General features: G+C 44.3%; 4 protein-coding genes, 1 long non-coding RNA gene and 1 other non-coding gene across 6 annotated transcripts; 3 read left to right on the top strand and 3 right to left on the bottom strand.

Annotated features, from left to right (window-relative positions):
• Positions 1–732: 732 nt before the first annotated feature.
• Positions 733–3369, bottom strand: LOC4333798 (uncharacterized). Its single transcript, XM_015775473.3, has 2 exons — positions 3258–3369; positions 733–1256 (listed from the first exon to the last, which is right to left on the bottom strand). The coding sequence occupies exon 2, from the start codon at positions 1237–1239 to the stop codon at positions 895–897; it is 345 nt and encodes a 114-aa protein (XP_015630959.1). The 5' UTR covers positions 1240–1256; positions 3258–3369; the 3' UTR covers positions 733–894.
• On the bottom strand, positions 2509–2626 carry LOC112938425 (small nucleolar RNA snoR104). The gene has a single exon (XR_003241625.1). It is a non-coding gene; the product is annotated as a small nucleolar RNA snoR104 (small nucleolar RNA).
• An 87-nt stretch (positions 3370–3456) lies between the features above and the next one.
• Positions 3457–6382, top strand: LOC4333797 (uncharacterized). The gene is made up of 2 exons (XM_015775472.3): positions 3457–3855; positions 6159–6382. The coding sequence occupies exons 1-2, from the start codon at positions 3548–3550 to the stop codon at positions 6166–6168; spliced, it is 318 nt and encodes a 105-aa protein (XP_015630958.2). The 5' UTR covers positions 3457–3547; the 3' UTR covers positions 6169–6382.
• A 2844-nt stretch (positions 6383–9226) lies between these two features.
• LOC4333796 (uncharacterized) lies at positions 9227–10462 on the top strand. Its single transcript, XM_015772711.3, has one exon. It carries the CDS (start codon positions 9227–9229, stop codon positions 10460–10462), a length of 1236 nt encoding a protein of 411 aa, XP_015628197.1.
• Positions 10463–10760: 298 nt separating this feature from the next.
• LOC4333795 (nucleobase-ascorbate transporter LPE1) lies at positions 10761–14255 on the bottom strand. Its single transcript, XM_015772710.3, has 14 exons — positions 14031–14255; positions 13838–13935; positions 13580–13756; positions 13392–13492; positions 13207–13282; positions 13047–13106; positions 12765–12949; positions 12554–12650; positions 12046–12132; positions 11898–11956; positions 11722–11813; positions 11538–11615; positions 11234–11394; positions 10761–11118 (listed from the first exon to the last, which is right to left on the bottom strand). The coding sequence occupies exons 1-14, from the start codon at positions 14122–14124 to the stop codon at positions 10900–10902; spliced, it is 1584 nt and encodes a 527-aa protein (XP_015628196.1). The 5' UTR covers positions 14125–14255; the 3' UTR covers positions 10761–10899.
• Positions 11276–12286, top strand: LOC136355806 (uncharacterized). Its single transcript, XR_010740256.1, has 2 exons — positions 11276–11416; positions 11516–12286. It is a non-coding gene; the product is annotated as an uncharacterized lncRNA (long non-coding RNA).
• Positions 14256–21262: the final 7007 nt, after the last annotated feature.

Below are 21262 nucleotides of genomic sequence, written 5' to 3'. Positions count from 1 at the left end.
CACCACCCCCCATCCGTCATTGGCCACGCTGGAGGCTTGGATTGAGATGGGAAGAGGAAGAACATAGGTGGAACAGGATTGAGGTGCTGACACGTGGAACCCACCTAGGTTTCATGTTGACTCGGCTATCACGTCAGACAAAACCAGGGTCAATACCGCCTAAGTACCTAGTTGTGTATCTTGAGAGATGCCATATATCTGGTTTTTTAGTTCAAGAACGATTTTGTAACTCAACGACAAGACGAAGGAGCTCACGTGTACTTTTTCCACAACGTGAAATCGATTCCAGCCCAATTAAAACAAAACAACAAAAAAAGTTACAAAATTATATACTTTGAGCAAACTATTAAAAATAGAGATTTAAGAAAATGTATCATAAAAGTATAGATTTACAACAAATTTATTAGAAGAATACATATTTAGGTGGATTGTCACAAAACTATAGATTTAGCATCAAATCTTATCCCAAAACCAGAGTGTCAATAAATCTAGCAGAATATTAACTACAGCAAAATAGTGGTGCCAGGAGTCTAAACTCAACATCATAATTTTATGATAACTAAATTAGTAAATCTGTAGGTTTGTGATATTTCACATTAAAATATACAGTTTCGTAATACATCGTTATATATAGTTTTGTAGTATTTTGATAAAAAAAATATTTGTAGTTTTGCAAGCTTTGGTCACAAAATAACAGTATCGGATTCCACCTTAAACAGATCCCGGCCAAAAAAAACCCAACCAAACAGCTCCTTAGTTCAGATTCACCAAGTCTTCAGTGGACGACATTATGCAAGCTAAAATGAAATTTCAGAGGACGGCAGTACGTACCCAACAAAACATATTTACATGTCAGAAACTGCAAGCAGAGATGCTACAAATGGTCGGCTTCCATCACAGCAACTTCACACCGGCGGCTCTAAGAGAATCCATGACGGCCCTGACCTTGCCATGGTACGTCTGGTCCCTTGACATGGAGACCGACACCGCAGGAATGCCTCTGAACAGCAGGCGCTCGCCAAGCAGCTTCCCGATCTTCGCCGCCGCGGCGACATCACGTGTGGACTCCATGCTTGGCCTAAGAAGCTTCTCCTGTGAACTCGCCGAGCATGCAACCGTGGCAGATGGGGTGTGGATGACCTGGGCGCTCACAAAGTTGTTTGTGAAATGCATCTTGAGAACATAGGGCTTCAGGAACTTGGTGATTGCAGGAGCCCTAGCTGGAGGAGGGATAACCATATCGGCCAATTAAGCAGCTTTGCAAGCCAAGAAAAATAAAAAGAGGATTAGCCAAAAGCACATCCAGATGGCGAGGATGAATAAAGAGAACCAATAATTGATGTTTCAGACTATAATAAAGTCAGGACTACATAAAGTCGTAAACATAGCACATAGCATACAATGTGCATCGACATCAGACGGTGAGATGGCAGAGCTTCACAGACTGTTAAGAAGGGGGTGTTAACATGGGTTATGCATCAATAGTTGTCAAAGACAGCTAATGAAAACCTATGAATATACCATACACTAACATAGTGTAATTTGTATGGAACTGGAGGGGGCCAAAACCCACTCTGGCCTCCATGAAGCTTCACCACTGCAGACGGATATTATGTCACATGAAACTAGGGAAAGCATGGGATAGTGAACTAGTTCACAATTTTTGCATGAAACTTCAGTTGTCCACAAGTTCTCATCATTAGCCTTTTAGTAAAGAACTGATTCAGTACGCAGTAGCTACAACAATTACTGCCAAAATTCAGGAACTTCCATTATGTAGTGCTAAAGTTGCTGAGTTTTTACCTTCCATATGTATATATAGTATTACATAGTACAGAAAGTGAAAATGTGACATAGAATGGGCATCTAAATCACGGTTTACAGTGTTGAAGGATCCATGGAAAATTAGTTACCTTAATGTTCCTACCACTGTTAATTAGGGCTTACCGCAATTTGAGTTGAACCTTAGGAACTATAGGTCAGGTGAACATATGCTTATCAGATATGGTATTAAGGGGGTTTATTGGACTGATTAAACCTGTAAAACATCCTAACACCATGACAGCATGAAATGGAAATTTTATTTTAGAGAGATTGTATCAGGTAGACATCTTGCCTGTGGATGAAACCTTTCTTCTTCCAGGCCAAAATGCTGGAAATTGTTTAAATTTTGAAACAAGAAGCATTTCACTTATAAAAGGATTGATGGAAGAAAATACTACACGTTCAAACTGCCACAGGGGGGATTTGAATTTCTGACTGTACAAAAAAAAGCAAACGAAGACTTAGAGATATATCGCACTGCCATTGCTTTTGCAACATCCAAGAGTTAAAGAGATTCCAGGGTGAAAAGGCTAAAACCCCGAGAATATCACAGGGAAAAAAAGGTGAGAACTGTTCTCCACAAGAAAAAAATAAGCAAGGAGAAATCACCTTTCTCCATAAGAATACATCACTGAAATTCTAAAAGCAGCAGCAAATCAACAAAATGTAGCTGATAACACTGACGCAGCTGTCTTGACATTTGAGACTTGCAGGACTTGCTAACAATACCACAAGCAGGAAATGACAACTTTACTCTAGGAAGATTGTATCAGGTAGGCATCTTCTCTTTTGAATCCTACCTTTCTTTTCTTCCATAGCATAAATAGTGTGCATGTGCAACGGGCTGCAAATTGCTTCTTCAAAGAATGAGCTAGCATTTTGTGCACATTAAATTAAAAATAATAATAATCCTGAATTTACATGTCAAAGTCAATCTCAGTATTTCCTAATGAATGGCTCTTTCCCCTGCTATTTGGTTCAAACAAAGAAAATTTGGGACATGCAATAACTTTCAGATGCACATACAAGAAACAACACACGTTAGCATTTCACTGCTATTAAGTTCAATCAACTAAGTTACTTTGAGGGGATATATATCCATATCAACTTTATGACACACTGTGGTGTCAAAAGGCCCCTAAATTGAAGCTAAGACATACCGTGGTTCCTTGTGTGTGAAATGTTCAAGAATGAAAAAAAAATTCCAGACTGAACTGGAAGCCAAAACTCCTAACAGGTTCAAAAAAAAATTACAAAGAAGCTAGAAATGTTCCCCTAAAAAAACCTAACGATAACCAGTAGCACCCAGAATCCACGAAAGGGATCGATACTAGCACCCACTACAAATCACCCAAATGTCATGGATTGGATCCGCTTTATCCACAGTACGAGCGAGGAGAGAAAAAAAATAACAGAGATAGAGAAATACATACCGTCGATGGGTAGTCGGTGGCGGCGGCGGCGGCGGCGGCGGCGAGGGTTCTGCACTTCTGCTTGCCGTCGGGATTGGGATTTGGGAGAGAGGCAACTAAAATGCGAAATCACAAGATTTCAGGGACCTTACCGCAAAAAAAGGGAGACGAGAAACGGACGGTCCTTGGATATACCCAGCGGTCTGTCCCGAATCTCGATGCACCGAAAGGAGAAAATTGAAGGGCGTAGCAGCCGCAACGCGACCCACACACTCGGCGGCTGCGGCGGAGGCGGCGGGAGGGAACCAGCGATGCAGGCACTGGCACGGGCGGCGCGGGGGATCCTGCCGGCGACGGCGGCGGCGCCTGCGGCGCGAGTGCAGCAGGCGCGGGGGATCGTGGTACATGTGAAGGACGGCAACCTGGAGCGCGCGCTGGGGGTAATGGCGCGCAAGATGCGGTCGAGCGGCATCGAGAGGCTGATCCGGGCCCGGAGCCAGATCCACCACCACGTCAAGGACTCGGAGAAGCGGGTGCTCGCCCGCAAGGCCCTCATGCAGCGCGTCCGCTCCCAGGAGCTCGGCAAGAAGCTCCGCGACATCCTCATCAAGAAGATCAGGTCAGCGCCGCCTCCCCCTCCCTGTCACTACTTCCATCCTGCTACTACGCCATTCCTGTGCCCTCGTGGGTGCGAGTTGCTGTGTTATAGAATTATCGTTGTCATTGGCCGGAGTTAGTGCTTTTGTTCATGCTCGCCAAGTGTTCGACGAAATGGCTGGCCGGTTTTATGCAAGCCTGAGTTATATCAGGCGACTGTTGTAAAGCAGGAAACGGATTAGGTTGCACTTGGGATGCGTTTGATCAAATGAGTGATCGCTGGATTGTCAGTACCTGAGCTGCGGTAGATGGAAATGAGTGATCTGCTGCGCCACGATTTGTTGTCCCTGACCAATATTGTCACCATCCCATCGATGAGGTAGATACAAGTTTATAGCGATGTCAAAATAGACTTTTCAAAACCAATTCTCACCATAAACTATGTTCACTGAAAAATCTCCTGGAGGAATTGATGCAGGCCTACTTTTGTGGTCTTGCTGGTGGTGCATGTGAGTATGATGGTATAGTTGCTGCTTAATCCTACAATACTTTTGCCTGATGCAAGAAGGTTGTTTTGTAATCAAGCAGCTTAGTTGTATAATATGAGCTACTATTCCACGGCCGCCTTTGGGCAGCAATCAGTTAGGACATACTCCCTCCGTCCCAAAAAAATCCATTCCTAGCATTTCAAGGCGGAGTTAGTGGATATGGAGAATGACTAAAATGCCCTTAATTATTGAAAAAAATAGTAAGAGTAATAGGTAGGTAAAGGGTATTGAAGGAATAAAACTTCTCGTTTTGCATGCCGAGGGTAGATAAGATGGTAGAAGTTGGTTTTTTGTGGGACAAAATTCAAACTCTAGAAGTTGAGTTTTTTTTTGGACAGAGGGAGTAGGCATATAGCCAATGAAACTTATCTGTATCAGTTAGTGAATGAACCAGACCACCTTTAGTATTACAACAAACCAATATGGTACAATATACAGAGATGTGGAGCCTACTGATCTTTGTAGTTGTTTTATCTTATTGTTACAATTCTTTAGGTTGTACCAGATCAGTATTCTAAAAAAATCTACTAAGCCATCTACAAGGAATCGGTGTCCCTACTTGTTACAATTCCTTGTTTACACCTCAGAGTTAGCCAGTTAGGTTAATCACTATTACTAGGCAGATTAATGAACAAATACCGGTCGTTGATTTTCAGAGCAATACTCTGGATATGTAAACCATTCCTACATGAGACAACATGAATTTGAGCAATATTCACTTACTTTTCAGAGCAATTATTTTAAATTTGTGACTATGGAATAGTAATTGCATTTTGATGGTGGCTGTGCAAAGTGGTATCATAATTATTTTCCACTATGCATATGCACAGTCATGATGCCCCTAAATTCAACTTTTAACTTCCTCCCTTTCATATTATAAGTTGTTTTGACTTTTTTTCTCGTCAAACTTTTTTAAGTTTTACCAAATTTATAGAAAAACATAATAGCATTTTCAACACAAAACAAATATATTATCAAAATATATTCAATGTTAGATTTAATGGAACTAATATGGTGTTTTAGATGTTACTAAATATTTCTATAAACTTGGTCAAACTTAACAAAGTTTGACTAGGAAAAATGTCAAAGCGACTTATAATATGAAATGGATGGAGTAGCATTATAGCATATCTGGTTGAATTGACCAGTACAAAATACTGTTCTGCTAGAAGATTAGAAATCTGAAGAAAAAAAAAGGTCAATGCCCTAATTTTAATAGATGTTCACCATATATTTCGTATGTAACCAAACTACTATAAATGCTCAAATTGAATTGATCAGTACGGGACTTTTTCTACCAATAGTTGGTAAATCTGAGAAATGTTTAGGAATACAATGTGGAATTGTGGAAATATAGAGCATCCCAGAGGTCTATCGTTTGCTTTGTTTCATTTGGTATTAACGAAGAATGAAAGACAATTTACATGTAGACCTTCAGTGCTCAGTTTAATAAAATTGCATGCTTTCATAATCGTTTAAAAATTGCATATTTCTACAACTGTCATTTGAAATACAAGCATAATTGTGGTTGGTTACTGATTGATTATGCATTATCATAAAAGTTGGCATGCACATTATCTATCCAACTCAGTGCTCATAATATGCCAATACATAGTGATATTTGGTATGCTGATGTTGTTTTTGTTTATGTTTTTCTGTTTTGGCAAAGCATTACGCTGCATGAAAGTTTTCACGTATAAATGTCCAATTGTTGCTGTATAGTTCGTGTTGTATGAATCACTCTCTCTTTCATTGATAAAGTATTTGCTTATTGCAGGGGCCAGTGAGTGCATATTTCATGAGGTGGCAGGAGGATTACCGGTACTCCATGGTCATTTTAATCCATACCCAGCGGTGAACTGTAGGAAATGAACGGATGTTTTCTTATTTGGATCCATTCATATATAAAAAAAGAACTCCCACTTTTGCTGTCTTGTATCAAAAAAGTGGTAAACTGAGGATTTTATCATGGCATAATATTTAGTATCTCTGATTGGACTATTTGAGAATGTGTTACTTGCGTACTAATGTTATATGGAAGTCAAAATGTCTCATAATACTACTAAATGTGTGTTTCTTTAGATGAAATATTAGGTTTATTCTACGCCAACTGCTATGATATACATTTCAGTGCGTATATTTGGCAACTGCGTAAAAAGGTGAGAGGAAAAAAGAACAGATGGACGTTATCACCTGCTATATCCGTTTCTGAATATTTGTCAATTTTGTCGGACGCTGTTTTAGTTTGACAACTAGTAACTTCTAAATCGTTTATTATGTAATTGGAATGTTTGTATTTATCGTGTATAACCTTAAGTAATATGACACATTTGTAATACCTACAAATTTATCTATAAAACAGGAGTGGTTAAGAGTGAATGTATAGTAGTGTCCTGCGACAAGGTATGAAATAGAGGGAGTAGTTATTAAGTAGTGCCTCACTGCCTTGTCTAAGTTGGAGGCTTACACTTGCAAGTTTTTTCCCCTGTGGAAAAGAGTTTAGAAGAGTTAAGCGCCTCTAAAATGCAAGTTTTTTGTGTAGCTAGTAATCAACAACCGTTGTTGGACGGCGTACCATCTAGAAAGGCGAGGGCTGCCTCACCCTATCGCATGTTTGTTGTGTGATCAAGCTGAGGAATCCATTCAGCACATTCTTGTTAACCGCGTCTTCTTTCAATAGGTTTGGTTCCTAATCCTTCAAAGGTTGAGATTGGTTTTCGTCTCACCAAACTAAGGTACAAATCATTTTTCTAGTTGGTGGGTCAAGGCGACTTTCTAAGGAAATATAGAAGCATAGAAATGATTGTATGTTTTATGGGGCTAGTGTTAATGTTATGTCTGTCATTCAAATGGTAGCAAATGAATATGGTCTTTCTTGTATGGTTGGGGCCTCTAAACTCGGTGAGTTTCTTAGAAAGTTGATTACTTTGGTTGGGTAAGGTCAGGTCGAGTGAGTTGTGTTTGTGTAGCAGTATGCTGTTATTGTTTGGGGGCTGGGGGGCAGGGGGCGTTTTAGCCACTCCCTTATCGTTTCTTCCTTAATGAAATGATACACATACTCATGCGTATTAAAAAAAAAACAAGCACACCAACATCTACCTATTTTTGTGGTGGCATTTTGTCATCTAGCAATTTGCACACTCCTCAGGCTTTCCAGTTGATCCCCATAAGTAAAAGGTTGACGGGTAGGTGTGAAAGTAATTCCCTTCAATTCTCTCCTCCCCTTGAGGATGGATTAACTGAATAAAGCCTTCATGTGTTGCTTGTACACTACACGTGTTTAGTGCTTCGGTTAATCCCAGTAAGAAAAAGATTTTTGAGGGGTAAGTGTGAAAGTAATTCCCTTCAATTCTCTTATCCCCTTGAGGATGGATTATAACTAAATAAGGCCTTCATGCGTTCTTTGTACGTGACACGTGTTTGATGTTTTAGAAAAGTCTTCATGCGTTCTTCGTACGTGATGTATGTTTGGTGTTTCCGGAAAAGTCTCGTGTTTAAGAAAAAGTAATAGGAACATGTTAGAGGCATTCTTTGTACGCGACGTATGTTTGGTGTTTCCGGAAAAGTCTCATGTTTAAGAAAAAGTAATATGAACATGTTAGAGGCATTGTGTACTTAATAGATAGATATGAGACTTTTTGACCGACCTATGAACTATAAACCACAATCACAATGTTTCTTTTCAAAACAATCACAATGTTACTATACTTATAGTGCTAACAATATTTTCTACTAAGATAAATATGAATATTTGTACCAATAGAGTTGGCACCAAAATTTAATATCATGTAATTTCATATACGGAATGATGTCTTTTACTATGTAATATATTTTTAATGCTATTTTAAGAGAAAGCTGAAATAAGTTAATATTATGTTCTCTCTGAAAGCTTACAAATCATTAAGTTAATATGAGAAAACTGTGTAGATTAATTTTTATACTAGTTGTGAGCAAAATAAAATTGTATTAGAAATATAGTTGTAATACAAATATAATTCTACCAACTTGTTTGGTAGCACGTTTCAGCACTGTATAGCAACCTATAACTAGTTATTTCACTGCAACTAGTTATGGGCTCTGATATTTGAAGCAACATTTTTTTCTTATAACTAGAAAAAAATATCCGTGCATTGCAATGGGTGAAGATTATTTTAGTTTTATTATTATTGTTATACGGTTTAGCTAAGGTGAAAATCATTGTGAGAATTCGCTTGGATTTTTTTTTTGAAAACCACGAGTTGTAGTAAGGAGTTCGACTCTTATCGTAAGTTAGCATGTGAGTTTTTTTAAATGATTTCTTATACGATTCCTTTTGTGTTTTTAAAAACGTCTCAAGTTGGCATGCAAGTTTTTTCTTATAAGACGCCTTTTGTATTTTCTAAAGCGAACGAGCATAAAAAAACGACTCAAACACCAATGATCTATCAAAATACAGACAAAAATATATTTAATTTTTATAATAGTATAGAAAAATATACTGTCTAGCGATTTACTAGGTTGTAGGCGTGTAAAAAAGAGAGAGAGGGGGAGAACTGAGAAGTCTGGAAACTTTACAGCCGAACAAAGCTTTTAACTCGCCATGCAAGCTCTGTTCAATATTGACGTGTTTATATGCTAGAAACGTACTAATAAAAACCCAAGACCTATAGAAGGACGCGGCACGACTAGCTTGGTCCCCCCTGCAGAAGACCCGGCGGCCGGCCTCAGAAGATCCACTGGGCCCGCAATCCTCTCCTCTTTTTTTCGCTTTAGAAGAAAAAAAAGATCGGCTCTGGTCAGGTCAGGTCTCGTCTTGTCGTTGGATGCTTCCGGCGATCGCCGGAGAGAGTAGAGGGGAGGGGCAAGATGGACGCCGCGGCGTCGGCGACGAGCTCGAGGCCGAAGCGTGACTCGCCTCGCATCCCTCCCAACTACGTCAGCCTCAGGGACCTCCAGGAGCTCCGCCGGAAGGAGAGGGAGGAGGAGGAGGAGCAGGAGATGCAGCAGCGTCGACGGGAGGTGGAGGCGGCAGCGGCGGATAAGGCGGAGGAGGAGTGGAGGGGCTCGTCGGAGAAGTCGCGGGGCGGCAGTGAGAGGAGCCGCGGGGGGGAGCGGTGGGCGCCCGTGCCGCACCGGGCGTCGCCGCCGCCGCCGCAGGCGCGCACGGAGGTTGCGGCGACGGCGAGGAAGGTGGATGGGGCGATAGGGGCCATGGCTGTGGCGCACCGGGATGCGCCGCCTCCGCCGGCGCGCGTGGAGGCTGCGGCGAAGAAGATGGATATGGAGATAGGAGTCGTGGCTGTAGCGCACCGGGTGGCGCCGTCGCCGTCGCGGTCGTCGCATGGTGCGGTGAAGAAGATGGATGGAGCAGTAGGAGTTCTGGCTGCGCCTCAATCGGAGGCGCCGCTGCCGCTGCCGCCGCCGCGCAGGGAGGATGCGGCCAAGAAGAAGGGCAGGGCGATAAGAGGCGACGCCGTTAGGAAGGGGGCCGACGAGGCCGCGGCCACGCCGGCCAGTGCGTTCCAAGGGCGACCCAAACCCAAGGAGAAGGGGAAGGTCGCCGCCGGCACGAAACAGCCAACCGCGCCGGCCGAGACGGCCACCGCATCGTCGCCCGGCGGCACGCCGGAAGAGAAGAGGAAGAGCAAGGGGAAGAAGGCCTCGGGAGATCAGGGCACAGCACCGGTGACCAGCGACGCGCCACGCGCGCCGGCCGAGGCGGCCGGTGCGTCATCCCGAGGCCGCGACAACCCGGCGAGCCGGCGCAACCGGAAGAAGGGCGCAGTCAGCAATTCGCCGGACGGGAAGGCCCCCCAGCCGGCGCCGATCAGCAATTCGCCGGCAGCCGAGTTGGGCGGCAACCGGCGGAGCGGCGGCGCGCTCGGGACGAACGGGGAGACGAAACCGGAGCCTGTCGCGGAGAAGCCGCCGGTGGTGGAGGCCAAGTCCACCGCGCCGGCGGCGAGCGTCGTAGTGGGCCCGACCAGGCCGCCGTCCATCGGCGGCCCAAGGCGTCAGCACGCCGGCGTGTGGGTGCCCAAGGTGGTGGCGATTCCCGGCCCATCACGGCATTCCGTAGTATCGGTTAGGAAGAACAATTAGGGCGGAACGCCGGATTCTTCCTAATTATCGCGGGAATTTAGCAGATTTCGGTTAGAATCATGTATAATTATTGTGTAAATCGTGTGTTTCCTAATGGGCTCTAATTGCAATCGAAATGAACTGGAATTTGGGACGAATTCCAACCGATTATGATTTCTAGTTGAGGAACTCATTTGATCATTGGCAGGTTTACTATTCTTCTGCTGTTCAAATTGGATCAGAGATCAAAAACCAAATCAAAATCAATGGCAGGATCATCCAGGCCCCTGAATCCCCCCCCCCAAGTTGACAGAGGTAATACCATCCAAAATTCTAAGTTTCATTTCATTAGATCCACAACATCTCATATCCAAAATGCTTTGCATGCAACAGCCACAGCAGTGAAGCTAAAGGCTCCAGATGATTGCATCGTCTTCTACCTCTCGCCATCCTTTGGCCTAGAACGAAGGGAAGTACTTGCTGAGGCCATACGGCAGAGAGTAGAACTCCTCGCTCCTCGGGTCATGCCTGTAAGACTTGAACTTCTCCCACCAATGGAAGCCCCTGTCCTTCCACACCGGGCCGTCCCAGTAGGTGTGCGTGCAGTCCAGGAGGTAGGCGAGGATGGCGGCCACCGTCGCAGGCGAGGAGAAGATCACGTTGACGATGACATTGAACTGCAAAAGGAAAGATGTTGTATCATCAGAATTCAGAAACATTCAGAAAAGTAAAACGGCCATGATCTTGATGCAATCAGAGAACAGAGATTCAGAGCTGGGTTGGTTCACGTACAGCGGGTGAGTGGGTGTGAACTGGCCCGAAGACGTAGAACACCTCGTACTCCCTGAAGTACTGTGGGATGGACAGGCCCAAGAACAGGGAGATGCTGAGGATGAACTTGGTTCTCAGTGTGTTGAGGTTGCAGTACTGGAGGAAGCAGAGCCCTGCAGCAGCTGTCTCATGCAGAAACCAAGTGTAAGTCTTCCGGAATATTAATTTTCCATAATGAATTCATTCCAGCCTCTACATCATAGATCATGCATTCGGCCATGAATGATCTCTTGAATTTATTAGTGATGGTATCATGAAGGCTCACCTGAATAAGCGAAGAGAACGCAGTACAGTGCAGAGAAGATTGGCAATGGGATTGATGCAATGATTGCCCCAAATTTCCCTGTTGATTTTCCGGCATCTCATTGTATCAGAATCAGATAATGTGGAGTTGCTAACAATGCAATGGTGAACACTGCTGATAGATTCTGAATGATGGGAAATCATACCGAACAGCGAGAAGAAGATCATGAACAAGGCTGAGATCTTTATAACCCTTCTGCTTCCGACTCGCGTCAAGGCCAACAGACCTGCATTCTCACTTCTCAAGCAATACAAGGACAAGTTATTTCCATCCTTCTAAGTGGAAGTCTAGGTAAGGTTCTAAGAGAGCTGAGTGCTTTACACTGAAGCTACTGATCCTGTCAATGTACCACACATCCCGTCCAGAATGGTAGATATGCCCTGAAATTGCCCAGGTTGCAGTGCAGTGAGCGTTCGTTCTGCAGAAAAACTCAGTGAGAATTACTGAAAGTTTCTGTTATTTTCAGTACCTGCCAGCCAACTCCACGAGCGAAAACTGAAGGCGGGCAGAACGTTGCCCCTGCATATCTCGTCACCGCCATCAACGTGCCCGTAGACTGAAATCGACCAGAATTCCTCGTCAGACTTACAAGTAGAAACTTCTCACCAAATCCCCAGTGTTTTGAAGACATGTTTGTGACAAATCAATGATTAGGAACTCAACTAATGTAGACATCTATCTGGTAATGAAAATTTACTGATTACTCACTATCTTAATGACGCCGTTAACTTTTTTATCAACATTTAATCATTCGTCTTATTCAAAATTTTTATATAAATATAAAAATATTTATGTTATGCTTAAAGAACATTTGATGATAAATCAAGTAACAATAAAATAAATAATAATTACATTGATTTTTAAATAAGACGAATAATCAAATGTTGGTTAAAAAGTCAACGACGCCATCTATTAAAATACGGTCGGAGTACAAAACATGAAATTGAGTGATGATGAACAGGATGATGCATGCCTACCTCGATCAGTGAGACGAAAGAGGCAGCGATCATGACGAAGCAATCGTCGGCGAAGAAGATGGGGTACCCCCACTGGAACGGGTAAGGGAACCTGACCCTGCCTCGTCGAAGAAGAAGAACGAACACGATCGATGCAATGCTGTCAGTGTGGTAAAAAATCGAGCAGAGAAACTCTGAATCCGTACGTCGGCGGAATTTATTTTTTTTTTACCAGGGTGCGCCATGGATGAGCCCCGATCGGTCGGCGCGGCAGCTGAACTGCGTCACGAGGGACCTCTCGTTGTAGGCGCCGGCCGCCGTGAGGATCTCGGCGTAGATCCACACGACGAGCACCGTCGCCAGCACGGCGCACCGCCCGAACAGGAAGCTCCCCCTCGCGAAGAAATGCGCCGCGTACTGCAAACAAACAACAAAGCAGACCAAATTCACAACATTTCTTTCACTACTTGCTATAAAGCTGATGTGAGAATTTTTCCATGGTGTTTTTGGTCACCTCGGTGAAGAGCAGGAGCAGGATGAGCGCCGGGAGGCCGACCTCGATGCACTTGGCGACCTGCGACGTTCGTGTTTCAGTGTTCCAACATTCTAAACCAGCCATGGGAGATGCTAATCAAGAAGACGATGAGGTTAATTTGGTGGCCAAGAACACTCACTCCGGGGAAGGCGAAGTAGAAGAGGCCGAGCGCGGACAGCGTCACGAACGGAACCGCCGCGAGTGGGCTCAGGAACCTGCCCATGATCGGATCGTCTCGGCGTCATCAGCGAAATGCTTCGCCGGAGCAGGAAAAAAAATCCATCAAGAACAGATCAGGCGAGAAACGAGCAGAGCAAACATCACCTTATGAAGATCCTCCAGATTCCGAAGAACCCGATGATGGCCTGGACGACGCCGGCGATGATCAGCGCGCCCTGCAGCGACCTCATCGTGTACACGAACCTCTGTGGATGTGTGACATTGGATTGAGCAGAGAAGAAGAGTAGTGGTCAGGCAAGAAAAAAATGGAGGAAAGAGCTTGTGATACATACCTCGAAGGGGTCGACGACGATGGCGAAGCGAGGGCTTAGGATGATGGCGACGGCCGGGTAGATGTAGGCGTAGGAGGCGCCCATGACGGCGGGGAGCCGCGTCCCGAGGTGCACCTGCAGCAGCGTGTTGATCCCGGCGAGGAACAGGATGGTCTGCACCACGATCGCCTTCTCCACCTGCACACCGCGCCCAATCAAATCTCTCGTCACCACTAAAAATGGGGGAGAGAAAGAGGAAGGTAAGGAGGAGTGGCTCACATGGCCGCCGCCCATGAGGGGCACGAGGATGGTGGCGACGATGACGGTGGTGCCGAGCATGACGAGGTAGTGCTGGAACGCCAACAGCACCGCCGTCACTGCACACACAGGAAGAGAGAGACTCCGATCAGTACTCCATCGACGGCTAGCGAAGCTAAGCTCGGTAACAAGGAGAGGAGAGCAGAGCACGCACGCCATGGCGGCGGGCTGGTGATGCAGTAGTCGACGCCGTCGTACTGCTCCTTGGGGACGAACGCCACCAGCTCCTCAGCCTTCACAGGGGCCATGGCCCCCACTCCGGCGACAGACGGCGGCGGTCGACGACGAGAGAGAGAGAGAGCGGATGAGGAAGAGAGGAAAGGGGAGGAGGAGGAGGAGGAGGAGGTGGGGGGTTTTGTAGCGAAGCGAAACGCAAGGCGCGCGGCCCTCGGTTTTATCATGCGAGCCCAAGCGAAGCGATCCCCGCTCCCTTGCCGCGGCGCGAGCGTGACACAGGGTGGGTCGCGGCTCGCGTCGCGTGCGTTTCGTCTCGCTGGGTCACTGTAGCATCGGTTTTCCGCTGGAATTTGGTGCAAAATCAGGTGTGCTTTACGATCGAGGCAGGGCCTCCTCTTTTGGTTTTCGAAAAACAAAATGGTGACCATGAAAATTCGAAGAAATTTTTACACCGTATATGGAGATTTTTGTTTGGGGATAAAAAGAATAAATTGGTAGATAGGGGTAGAAGGGACGCGCCGCGGTCATGTTGAGCGGGTGTGTTATGTAGGCATCCTAAAAGTTTATTGTCGTGATCGGTAAAGCTTCACAACACGCATGTGTTACCTATTGAGTATGTGCTGGTGTACACAAGGGGTTGTAGCAATTCGGTTGGGGCCACTACTTGATACTTTATCGAGACCCATGTGATTGCTCCTAAAATATTTGTGTAGCCTAATGTAAACCTCGCCTCAACTTCACACCATGAACACCTCCCTTAATCCCTTGCATTAGACCTTCGGGGCATCTTGCTCCTATTTTCAACTTGTATGGTCAATGACATCATCTTTATTTTAGTTTGCGACTAAAAAGGCTCTTTTTAGTTAACAGTGGCAGATCAAATGAATATTTTACTGCTTAGGCGATATACGTGGACGGTCATATACATTATTGGACAATAGAAATAGAAATGTAAGATACCTACTATATCACGCGCTGATAATCCCCGGCATTCAAATTAGTCACCTGGTCTTGGTTCAATCCACACTAGATAGCACGATAGGTAATAAAGTGTAACCCAGTATTATAATTCTATAACTTAATATATGTGATATGTCTGATAATTTTCTGCATGCTACATTAAATTACTTTCTATTTGGGTTACACACCTTTTACATCGCCCAAATAAAAATCACTAGAATTTACTCAACGTCCCACGTCCCTTTCCTCGTGTAAAATATCAACCAAAATTATTTTCTACATTTTGCTCTAATTTATTAGTACATACTACCTCCATTTTTTAATATATGAGGCCATTGACTTTTTGACCAACATTTAACCATTTATCTTATTCAAAATTTTTGTGAAAATATAAAACTATTTAAATCCTGCTTAAAGAACATTTGATAATAAATCAAGTCACAATAAAATAAATAATACTTACTTTTTTTATAAGACGACTAGTTAAACATATCATAAAAAAAAATCAACGGCGTCATATATTAAATGATGGAGGGAGTAATAAGCTACTCCATGCTCAATAGTCGAGGGTACAATAGAGGAAAAAAAAAGAAAATTAATTAATAGGTATATCGATTTTGCTACATGTTTGTCGTCCAGAATATATATACCACACTCATAAATGTAGGGTGTGCATGTTTATTTATTGAGTAATGCTCCGGTGCAATCTACTTGCAGTATTCTACTCTAAGTAGAATTAATCTTGACCGTTTATTTTAAAGGGCAGGTAAATAATCTCCTAATATCGTTTAGGGGTAATTTTGGCATGGGATGTTTTCTTCTGTTCGCATCGTATCAGGTCCGAACTCCGTTGCACGCAGTCACCTCGCTATTCCTCCCCCGGCCTCACCGCCTTGTCCGCCCCCTCCGTCGCCATCCGTATTCCCCGCCGTCGCCGCCTTGTCCGCTTCCTCAGTCGCATCGTCCGTCTGGGAGCGGACGAGTGTGGTGGCGTCCGAGCGAGCGACGATCTTGAGCAGGAGTTCTGGCGGTAGTAAAAATTCCGGCCTGGGCTTCGGCGGCAGCGTCACGCACGCACGCAATGTCATTTGCTTAGCGGCGTCGTCTCGGCTCATTCGTCTTCTAGCCGTTTCCGATCACTGTGTTGTTTCATGGATTACATGGATCGATTAAGATCTTGCACGACCAACTCCGACGAGGATGACATGGTGATCGATCTATGGATCGGAAAACAATAATACCCCTTCGCGAATTATTTTTCCTGGACAAAAACACCCCTCCACATTTCTATTTCCACTAATTCTGATAGGAGTAGAACTAGATCTTAACCCTACAATTAAATATGATCAAGGGCCTAGATTACTTTCTACTCCGAGTAAAAAGCACCGGAGTAGGACTCTTATTTATAGGGTGTGCATTGTGAGTGACTGTTTATACTGTGTTTTAAAAAATTCCTCGTCATTTTCAGTTATCGTGCTTTTAAATCTTAATACACTTTTCTCTTTCGCTGTTTGATAAGTCCATAAACATCAGGGGGGCAATGCAGTTTCGATCGACCGATAAAGCCAAGACATGGTTCGATTGGTAGGTTCTCCTGATTCGGCTTTTAGGTGGGAAAACCATGGCACAAACACTGCAGATGGGATATTCAGCTTCAACCAGACAGCTTCTCTTTTCCTTCCCCTTTTCCTTTACCCTTTTCTCATGTTAGATAGGGTTGGCTAGCTAGTTTTGAACTTGATCAGTTGCAGTCTTGCAGTCTCACTTCTTTCGCACGCCGTGAATCCGGTCGTCGTCGTCAGAGACATTGGACATAGACGGCTAGACCTGCATCTGAACGCGATTGATATATCGCCATTGCCAAATGTCGGCGCCGTTGATAAGATTTCTCTTTGCAATCTCGATCGAATTATACCTTTCTATGATGAGCCGTTCGTTCGTCGACTGTTATGCTATAGTTACTGTTAGTGATACAGATTGGCTTTTGGAGATTAGGAAATGGTAGTTCTGGGGTTGCAGCGACCAGAGAATGCGTGTATATTGGAGTTGTGTGGAAAGGCGTGGCGAAGATAACAGGACAAAACCAAACTGACCGAGACAGATAGTGTGGCATGTCACTTTGCCACAACTTTTGGTAGAGTTAGTTCAGTTTGATGTTCAGGATTAGGTAGATGCATGCATGGTAATTAAGCTGGGATATATCTTATATGATCTCGTCAGTCTAAGCTAGCATCTTCAATTAATTTTTCCATGAACATGGTAATTGGTTCCTATTTATCTCGCGACAGATTTATAATTTCGAATCTTGCAGAATTCTTCACCAATGGATATAACTCGTTTTAAATGAGATAAACAAAAAAAAAAGACAAACACGTCGAAAAACATAAATGTAGCAAAAAAAAAAAGTTGTTCTACAATCTAATTCTAGTGCACTATAACTAAGTGTGAGTGCTATATATATAACTGAGTGTAAATACTATGTAACTGAGTGTAAGTGCACTATAACAAAATGTAAGTGCTAGGTAATTGAGTGTAACAATAAGTTGGATATATATAAACAATATAAATCTTGATGCAAGATCTTAGAAAAAAAAGGATAACAGCCAAAAAATCTGTTGGAAGTGAAATTGCAAAACCATAATAAAAATCAGTGTAGCCAGATTCTCTACGTAAGAAGACTGTATTTGAATATAGTCATAGCAACTACATACAGAAGGTACCTAACAAAAGAATGGAGTGCGAGAATGAAGTGTAGTTAAACTACCATGTTCATTTTGGCCCAATGTTATACTTATATGTACTGGGTGGGTAGGTACATTAGCCATTAATTGATATGCATGTTCTTTTTTCCCGTAACAAAGTGTAATCAGAATATGCACGTTTGCCGCTTCTAAACGCTACGATTGTTAAAAAAACCTTCCATAAATATTATTTAAATCCATTTTTAACATTATAATAGTTTTAATTAATTCGTTTATACTCTTATAACTCATCTGGCTATTCAGCCATTCAACATTACATTCGTTCCGGAATATTAGGCTTTGGTGAATATCGTTTTTGTTATAAATTGATAATTAAATTTTGTTCGCAGGTAAGATAATAAAATTTGGGTTCATTGGATCCATATAATTGCAAATTTGTTGTATTAGCACTACTATTTACGATATCAGCTGGGTGACACTGAAACTTTATAAAATTGGGTTCATGCCATCGCCGTTACGTTTTTCATCTTTATAGAGATCAAAATACCCCTTACCCCTTTACGTGGGACCCACACGTCAGTTCCATCTTCTTCCTCTATCCTTACCTCTTCTCTCCTCCCTCTTTCTCTCCCTCCGATGGACCTCTTTGGAGAATTGTATGCAAAAATATAGCATCGGACTCCCTCTCCTTTAATTTATCTCCTATCTCTCTACTTGTCATTATTTCTCTCCAGTTAGGGAGCTGCGGGGCCTCGGCGGCGATGGCGATAGCGGTGGTAGTGACGAATTGCAGCGACGGATCAGAGCTAGCTAGGGTTTCAAATTTGAGGATTTTTATTTTTTTCACAGACGGGCGACTTATTTTCGTGCGCTAGTGCGCTGCCTAATTAAAATATATCAATTTTGACAGACATTTGAGGAGAGGTGGACGGCCTAGCCGGCCGTTTGAGAAAATAATTTATGTAGTAGTGCAGCCCACCTAGGTTAACATAAGTTCTTGTGTTTACAGCTATTTATTCTTTCCGTGATAGACGTGACTTTATCAATCTCAAAATATATTGGCCCGTTCTTTTAGAGGTGGTCATACATATATGGTATCGTAGATACGTGTGTGTTTATAGAGGTGAGTGTATGTGTATTGTGAGCACCTGTGTTTGTAATGGTTTCTTATAAACAATGTAGAGGTTGCACAATGCATGGTTGACAGTGAGAAACTAAATATAAATAACAAAGTACTTTATGCAAGGGGGAGAAAAATGCAAAGCCGTACACGTATATATGGAAAAGGCAAAATTTACCACAGGACATCGTGACTTTGCGGTTTTAGCTGTAGGACACCGCGCGAAGTGATTTTTAGGGGAACATAGTCTCAAAATATGGTTATTTGCCAAATGACACCGCACCAATTAAATTAATATTTTCGTGCTGACTAGACGAGAGGGGCCCCCACTTTTTTACATGCCTTTACCAAATTGCTCATTTCTTTCTCTTTCTCTTCCTATCTTCTTCCTTATCTCTTCCCCTCTCTCTCTCTCCCTCAATGGCACTGCTTGCAGCAACCGTGCGGCTCGCGACGTAGTGGCGCCATCGCCGGACTCATCACTGTCGCCGCCGCCGAGATTCTCTGCTTCTGTGCTCCCCGAATTGGCATGGCATGGCTAGAGTACGCCAAGGAGGAGGAGGCGAGGGGATACGGGGAGAGAGGCGGGGAGAGACGCCGGGAGGAGGTGCGGGCTGGCACCGTTTGTAGCGGAGGCGAGTGCACCGAGGAGGAGGAGGCGAGGGGAGATGAAGAGAGAGGCTAGGAGAGACACTGGGAGGAGGTGCGGGCTAGCGGCTAGCAGCGGCGAGACGAGGCGCAGGTGGAGTGGGAGCAGCGGGAAGAGGAGTGCGACATGGGCGGACGAGAGGAGGAGCGAGTGGCGGTGGAGGTGGAGGGTCTCCAGGGCGGCGGCGGGGACGGTGGCGCGAAGGTGCCGAACTCGAGGAGGTCGGTGAGGGCCACGGCGGCAGCCAGCGGCGGCGTCGCCATGGCTGGGCGGAATTGGATTGGAGGTTGGGGATTAATTGAGAGGAGTTGAGAAGAGGGAAGGAAGACCTAGCATGTGGGCACAAGGACATTTTAGAACTTTCATAGAATTTCTCTCTCCTATTCAACCAGGAAATATTAATTTAATGGGTGCGGTTTCTCCTAGCAAATAACCATATTTTAGGAGTAGGTTCCCCCAAAAGTCACTTCGCGTGGTATCCTGTAGCTAAAACGCAAAGTCACAATGTCATGTGGCAAAATTCGCCTATGGAAAATGCAACGAGCGTGCGAATCAGCTCTGTCCTCGCTTGCTATGGGCCCAAAGGAGCAGCCCATTTAATGGCACCAGACAGTCAGACACCAGGCATGGGCTACAAAGTGCCGCAAGGAGCCCGGCTACAAAGTGCTTGGCAATTTCTGTTCCATAGCCCCTAACCTCTGTTTGGTGTCAGTCTCATGCGGCGGCGACGGCGTCATGGGCTCATGGCGAATTCGATCGATGACGTCGATGAGCTGCTGAATAACGTATTGCTTGTGTGTTCTGCTCGATCGGGCTGCTGATCGATGGCTCTGCTCTGAGCCGTGTGCGCCAGCAAACGAACGAGTCGTGTGGCACCCGCTCACCGCGGCCGTAGTACAATACAGTATTATTTACCTCTCCCTCCGCCGCGAAGCACCGTGCAGCGTGCAGCGCCAGACTCCGTACGTAGACGAGGCGGAGTGAGCCGCGCCCGCGACCCTCCCAGCCGCTGGTGCGCGTGGACATGGACGCACGGGCAAACCGGCGGCGGCGATGAGACGTCCGCGCGCGGCGGGACGGCGGCTTGGCTGGCGCGCGAGAGGCGACGGCGAATGCGCACCCGGCCACCGGGGCGTCCTAGAGGCTGAGCTCGGCGGCGCAAGAGAATGGAGAGCAGAGGGGAACCAGGGGTCTTAATGTAATTTGTTTTTTTATGTTTTAACCGCAAGCGGACTGACACGTGGATCCAACATATTTGCTTATTTTTTTCAGCTAGATTTCCATTGACAGATGTGTCTTGTTTCTCCTCCTTGTGTCATGTAAGCGCCATGGTGGTGTCACATGAACCCCAACCTATAACAAGTCGCGTACATATCATGTTAGCTAAAACTACTCTTAATATTGCATATGAGCTTAATTTATCCAGATTTTATAGTTGAGGGATTATCTAGTTTTATGGTGAAGGATATAAATAAAACTCAAGTAGGTAGACATAGAATGGACTTTTTTTTCCCTTTAGTTCAAGTAGGTAGACATGCACCAGGGATAAGCCCAATTCCTCAATTAGGCCTTGGCAAATGTTATAAATTTAGGCTCTTATCATTTTGTTCACACCGAATCAGACAGTGCTAAAATTTAAAATTTAAAACTTAACTTTGAGTTGATTTTAAAGTTTTTTCATCTAAGTTTATTTTTAATATTGATATTCAAATCGCTATGAATACATATATAAAAGTTTTATATGCAGATTATTTTTTTCTAATATGTCATACGGCGTA

This window comes from Oryza sativa, chromosome 3, assembly GCF_034140825.1.
Source record: "Oryza sativa Japonica Group chromosome 3, ASM3414082v1".
Lineage (NCBI taxonomy): Eukaryota > Viridiplantae > Streptophyta > Magnoliopsida > Poales > Poaceae > Oryza > Oryza sativa.
This window is presented reverse-complemented; position numbering and strand designations above follow the sequence as displayed.